Source organism: Symsagittifera roscoffensis, chromosome 7, assembly GCF_963678635.1.
Source record: "Symsagittifera roscoffensis chromosome 7, txSymRosc1.1, whole genome shotgun sequence".
Taxonomy (NCBI): domain Eukaryota; kingdom Metazoa; phylum Xenacoelomorpha; order Acoela; family Convolutidae; genus Symsagittifera; species Symsagittifera roscoffensis.
Genome location: NC_087068.1, coordinates 56901520 through 56908383, shown reverse-complemented (window position 1 = coordinate 56908383; position 6864 = coordinate 56901520). Strand labels below are relative to the sequence as shown.

General features: G+C 35.4%; 1 protein-coding gene across 1 annotated transcript; it reads left to right on the top strand.

The window, feature by feature from the left end:
• The first annotated feature begins 299 nt into the window (after positions 1 to 299).
• LOC134851215 (NADH dehydrogenase [ubiquinone] 1 alpha subcomplex subunit 10, mitochondrial-like) lies at positions 300 to 1595 on the top strand. The gene has a single exon (XM_063867198.1). The coding sequence runs from the start codon at positions 305 to 307 to the stop codon at positions 1529 to 1531; it is 1227 nt and encodes a 408-aa protein (XP_063723268.1). The 5' UTR covers positions 300 to 304; the 3' UTR covers positions 1532 to 1595.
• Positions 1596 to 6864: the final 5269 nt, after the last annotated feature.

Below are 6864 nucleotides of genomic sequence, written 5' to 3'. Positions count from 1 at the left end.
CCCCGCGGAGTTGGGCCCTTAGGCTGACCCCTGCGGGTCGCGTATCTCTGTTCTAGTTGAGGAAGTTGCATCTCTTTTTTAAATGTCAGACATTTTTTGTTGCTTTTGTTGTTTAATTTATAATGCTTCAATTTTCAGTGTCTGATAATGCATACAAGTTATGCAAAAAGCTTCATTGTTCATTCTTGAACAACATTAATTTTGGTTTTCAACACTAATTTTTGAAGGGAAGAAGAGTTTGTTTTGAATGATGTTCAAGTTTAGAGAAGAGAACTTACTGTTCATGTCTTTTTATAGATCCGATATGAGTATCTTAAAATCTTCCCTACAGAAAACCACTCGATTGACACTCAATATATCTCGGTCTTGCTCAGTTGTTTCTTCTAGCTCTGCAAAAAGCGTTATTGACGAAACGGCTGGGAAACAATTTCTTGAACAATACATAGAGGCCGACTATCCTCACAAAATAACAGGCCTACACAAACTGTTACAGAATACGACTGTACTGTACCCGAATAAAGTGCCCTTATATAGTACCGGGTTACATAAATGGCGCCCTGGATGCGGAACTTTGCGAGTGTGGCATCAAGTTTTTGGCGAAGATACTCTCAGTAGGTTTGACCAGAACTCGAAAGTGATTGTCATCGATGGGCCAAAGTTTGCAGGAAAGACAAAGCTAGCAAAAGACCTTGCGAAAGGTCTAAACATGAGATACTTCCCGAAAGTGACTGAAACCTGGGCACAAGAAGTAGGTTTTGATGGGGAAATTGACGCAGATTGGAAATGGAATATGTTCACTAGCATGCAAAAGTTCTACGAAGATCCCAAGTCAGCATGTGGGCATTCTGCCAGGCTGCAATTTGTGATATTCTTCAATAGTTTCAGGCAGTATATTAATAATTTACTGCACTTACTGGGAACAGGACAGGGAGTCGTGATGGAAAAGAGTGTGTTCAACAACTGGGCTGATAAAGATGCCCTACTTGAAATGGACTACATCACCCCGAGGTTCCACGCGTGGCTGGGAGCGCGTGAGAGGTTCTTGCTTGATACTTTACTGCCGCCTCATCTTTTGATATATCTGGACGTATCGCCGGAAGAGACATACAAACGGGTACAGGAGTTTGGGAATGCCTACGAGAAGAAAGTTGACAAAAAGTACTTAGAAAGTGTGGATAAATTCAACAAGTTTCACCTGCCGGAACTGAACAAACGTTTCAATACCGTAACAGTTCAGTACGACTGGAACAAAAGGGGAAACTCTGAGCAAGTTTTGGACGACTTCGAACTTCTGGATTTCAGTGGCATTAAGTGGTGGGAAAAATATAACACAAATGATATGTACGAAATGAGAGTGAACTACCAGAACAAGGCGATGATAGAGGCGGACTGGTTATCATTAGGTCCTAACCAGCCCGAGATTGCCTTTTCTCCACTATACGCAGAACAATTTGAATTTGATTTATACAAAAAAGGAGAGAAGAAAAAGATGCTTCGAAGAGATTGGCTTGATCCCGTATTCGTTGAATAACTAAACTAACCGAAGGGACGAATGACTGTATGATCTAAGTAGAATTTAAATTGTTACACATTTGTTTTTTTTTCTGTTGGCCGCAAGTGATGAAAAGTTTTTCAGAGTTGATGGTCTTAAAAATCTTTTTGCAAATTTACAGTAATGTCCGGCTAATCCTTTTTTTATTACACCCGAACTCAGTGCGTTCGAATGATTTTTCACGGAAACTTCTAAAAACGAACCATTTTTGCACAAAAAATGCATAAGCGTAACTTTATGTATACTGCGAAGCTAATTTTAAACTACTCCAAAAACCAAGTTGCCTACGCAGATTCCTTGATATGGTTTCAAAATAAGTGATTTGTTTATGTTCACTTACGCCACAGTGTTGAATCAAAGAAGCTGAAAAACTGCTATATATATCTTGAATTTGCAAACGAGTTCTTATTAATTTTTTTAAGGATAGGATACTTGAGGCGGCAAAAAAGGCTCAACATTTTAACATAGTAAGATTCTTTTCGTAAATTGCGGACTGAAAGTATCGACATTTAATTGGGCCTAAAATCGTCGACCAATTTTTGTAGCGAAAAATTGCTTACAGTTTCTAATAGGACGGAAAGAGAATTACGATAAAAAATGGTACAAACTGTTCCTCGGTTTGAACCTTTTTTCATCTGAACGTACATAAATCAATGTCTCAAAAAGGTATTAATTGGGTGTTTTCTGATGAACTCAAGAAATACAAACAATGCTAGCTTAAGTTTGCATGATGTTAGTTTCGACCATTTTCACGGAAGGGAAGAAACTAAGGTGGTTTTTGATTAGCTATTAAGCGGAGTCGTAAGATAAAAATTTTTTTGGGAAAATCAGCATATAATTACCGAATACACAACAAACACCGAATACAAAACAAACAACATATGTGCGATGAACCATTGAGGATTGAAAAGAGAGGGGGAATGCACTAACAGCAAAGGAACAAAGGAGCACCAGAATTGGGAAGGCAAAAACGTAATAAACTGCACAAGACTATTGTACAGATATAGCACAGATTCCGGAAGAAATTCCAAAAAGTTCTTGTTTCGAAAATACGGGTTAATTTTTCAGCTTTTCAGGCCTAAATTTAGCAGTTTGTATTTAGAAAATCAGCATTTTTACTTTCTGTTTTTGCGCACATATTTGGTTGTTATTCAGTTTTTTACACTTGCAAAAGCAAGTGTCTTGTTATCGCGAACTAGACTTCTTTCCCCGTAAACAACTTTTTATTTAACAAAATGTCAACTCGCTTGATTATTAAAACTAAACAACTCCCTGATTTCTTCGCATTTAGCCCAGAGATTGCGCCGTCGCCTCTGAACCCCAAGGTCCAGGGTTCGAATGCCGGCCAGACCTTTTTTTTCCGTATGTATGCAATTTTTAAATTTTTTTTCAGATTGCAGTCTTTCGTTTATCTGCTCAAGTTTTGTCGGCTTAGTTGCCACATTACGGATTTTTTCTGCTGGAAGCAAGTATCAGTGTTGTTGCAACTGTTGTTCGTTGTAGTTTCTGGGGACGTGAGATTTTCTTGGATTGGTTTTATTTTATTTTTAAGAGGCTCTGAAAGTTTTCACTGATTGCTAAAATTTTAGTTTTTCTATTAATTATTCTACCGATTAGTTTCTGATTTTGCCCCTTTATTTACAGCCTTCGAAAAAAGTGTGGAGAGAATATTTGACCCATATAGATTTTTTCGTTCCCTCGAAAACTACTCTCCCAAATCTGAGGTTTTGGTTTCAATGAATTGAATGGATTTGAAGCGGCTAAGCTCATATTGTTTTACACACTAAATTATGGCACTCGGAATAGTCTTTGATTTTCGACCGTTTTTTTTAAAATCTTTTTGAATTTTCTCGAAAACTAACCACCCAAATCTGAGATTGATTGTGGGTTCAATGGAGATAACGGGTAGTGAGAAACTCCACTGCATTAGCGGCCTCTCATCTTTTTTTTACACAAACTCATCACCCTCGGAAAAGTCAAGCTTTAGATTTTTGGCCGTTTCTTAAACTTTTCGGACGTTCTCTAAAACTACCTTCAATCTACTGAGATTTTGGGTTCAATCCAAAGAACGGGTTTTGGGAAGCTCCTATGCATACCCGACTAACCCATTTTTTTGACAAAAAATTAAGGTCTTCGGAAAAGTCGAAATTTTGAATTTTTGACCCCTTTTTGTGAAAGTTATTGGCTTTTTTTCGGAAACTACACTCCCAAAGCTGAGTTTTTTTAGTTCAATGGAAATTTCATCTTACGTGAATCCCTTCTTAATAAATAGCTAGGTCTTATTTTTCACTCAAAAAGCTAGGATTCTCAGAAAATCAAATTCTTTGATTTTATAGTTGTTTGGATTTTTACGTTACTATTCTGCTGCATAAAAGGTGCAGAATACTATGATTACTCCAATTTTCATTAATCCAACTAAAATTAGGTAAAAATTTATCAACGTTTTTCATGCTTTTTTGATTTTTTTTTGTTTATTTGTGAGTAAGCAGAAGAGACTGAATTGAAAAATAGCGAGAAAATGATATCAGAATTTCAATCTGAAATTTCCTGTCTGAAAAATTAAAAGTGTTCAGACTTGTTTTTCCTGACACTTTCGAAGATTTTTTAGAATGCGAATGTTGACCTATAGATCTCTAACACCATGCACGCTTAACTACCACGAGCATTTTTTTTTTGAAAATTTACCCTATACTTTCTGAGCATTACAAATCATCATCAAACAACTTTTTATTTAACAAAATGTCAACTCGCTTGATTATTAAAACTAAACAACTCCCTGATTTCTTCGCATTTAGCCCAGAGATTGCGCCGTCGCCTCTGAACCCCAAGGTCCAGGGTTCGAATGCCGGCCAGACCTTTTTTTTCCGTATGTATGCAATTTTTAATTTTTTTTTCAGATTGCAGTCTTTCGTTTATCTGCTCAAGTTTTGTCGGCTTAGTTGCCACATTACGGATTTTTTCTGCTGGAAGCAAGTATCAGTGTTGTTGCAACTGTTGTTCGTTGTAGTTTCTGGGGACGTGAGATTTTCTTGGATTGGTTTTATTTTATTTTTAAGAGGCTCTGAAAGTTTTCACTGATTGCTAAAATTTTAGTTTTTCTATTAATTATTCTACCGATTAGTTTCTGATTTTGCCCCTTTATTTACAGCCTTCGAAAAAAGTGTGGAGAGAATATTTGACCCATATAGATTTTTTCGTTCCCTCGAAAACTACTCTCCCAAATCTGAGGTTTTGGTTTCAATGAATTGAATGGATTTGAAGCGGCTAAGCTCATATTGTTTTACACACTAAATTATGGCACTCGGAATAGTCTTTGATTTTCGACCGTTTTTTTAAAAATCTTTTTGAATTTTCTCGAAAACTAACCACCCAAATCTGAGATTGATTGTGGGTTCAATGGAGATAACGGGTAGTGAGAAACTCCACTGCATTAGCGGCCTCTCATCTTTTTTTTACACAAACTCATCACCCTCGGAAAAGTCAAGCTTTAGATTTTTGGCCGTTTCTTAAACTTTTCGGACGTTCTCTAAAACTACCTTCAATCTACTGAGATTTTGGGTTCAATCCAAAGAACGGGTTTTGGGAAGCTCCTATGCATACCCGACTAACCCATTTTTTTGACAAAAAATTAAGGTCTTCGGAAAAGTCGAAATTTTGAATTTTTGACCCCTTTTTGTGAAAGTTATTGGCTTTTTTTCGGAAACTACACTCCCAAAGCTGAGTTTTTTTAGTTCAATGGAAATTTCATCTTACGTGAATCCCTTCTTAATAAATAGCTAGGTCTTATTTTTCACTCAAAAAGCTAGGATTCTCAGAAAATCAAATTCTTTGATTTTATAGTTGTTTGGATTTTTACGTTACTATTCTGCTGCATAAAAGGTGCAGAATACTATGATTATTCCAATTTTCATTAATCCAACTAAAATTAGGTAAAAATTTATCAACGTTTTTCATGCTTTTTTGATTTTTTTTTGTTTATTTGTGAGTAAGCAGAAGAGACTGAATTGAAAAATAGCGAGAAAATGATATCAGAATTTCAATCTGAAATTTCCTGTCTGAAAAATTAAAATAAATAGCTAGGTCTTATTTTTCACTCAAAAAGCTAGGATTCTCAGAAAATCAAATTCTTTGATTTTATAGTTGTTTGGATTTTTACGTTACTATTCTGCTGCATAAAAGGTGCAGAATACTATGATTACTCCAATTTTCATTAATCCAACTAAAATTAGGTAAAAATTTATCAACGTTTTTCATGCTTTTTTGATTTTTTTTTGTTTATTTGTGAGTAAGCAGAAGAGACTGAATTGAAAAATAGCGAGAAAATGATATCAGAATTTCAATCTGAAATTTCCTGTCTGAAAAATTAAAAGTGTTCAGACTTGTTTTTCCTGACACTTTCGAAGATTTTTTAGAATGCGATTGTTGACCTATAGATCTCTAACACCATGCACGCTTAACTACCACGAGCATTTTTTTTGAAAATTTACCCTATACTTTCTGAGCATTACAAATCATCATCAAAAAATTCCCCTTTAAGTCAATTTTTGCGAAGAAGTCAATTAAGCAGCTGGCTAAAAACACACTTCAGCAAGCAAAAGTAGTATTGACAAAATTATTTTTATGGACCCTGGCTGCTTTTTATATGAAAACTTCTAATAGTAACTTCATGGTTTAGTTTCCTAATTTTATAAAATGAAAAAATAAAAGTTTATTTCAGACAGTTCACTTTTTTCCTCAAAATCCGCTTGCCTGGATTTTTTGTTTTAGAAAAGTATCTAAAAACTGTGTCTGAAAGATTAATTCAAGTTATTACTTCAGCTTTGAATAAAGTAAAAAAATTTCCAACGAAAACTAATTCAAATAAAATCACTTGGTTTCTGCAAAAAAAAAATATAGTGTAATACACCAAAATCAAGCTCAAAAAAGTAAGGTTTCAGCAAATTTCGCTAGTTTAGCAGACCGGGAGTTAATAAACGTTATCAGTTTTCCGACACGACAACCCGAACTAAATTTGGATCGACGCAGTTGTACGCGGAGCAACTAATTCTGGCATTTCTAAAAGAATTTCATATCACACTTAAATCTCTGTTTCGATTCGAACTGCTTAGAAAATATCTTTGTACCCATTTATTCATGGTTTTACCCCACTTTTTTATTATCTTCTAACTTGACTGACATCTACCGGCAGAAATACAGACCATTGCCGATAATCAGTAATCACCCGCCAAAAAGGATCCCCCTTTGGTACTTTTAAGAAATCCATTTTTGGCCAATGGACCCTAATTTTTTTTCGTGCTTTAGGAGAGCTCGGA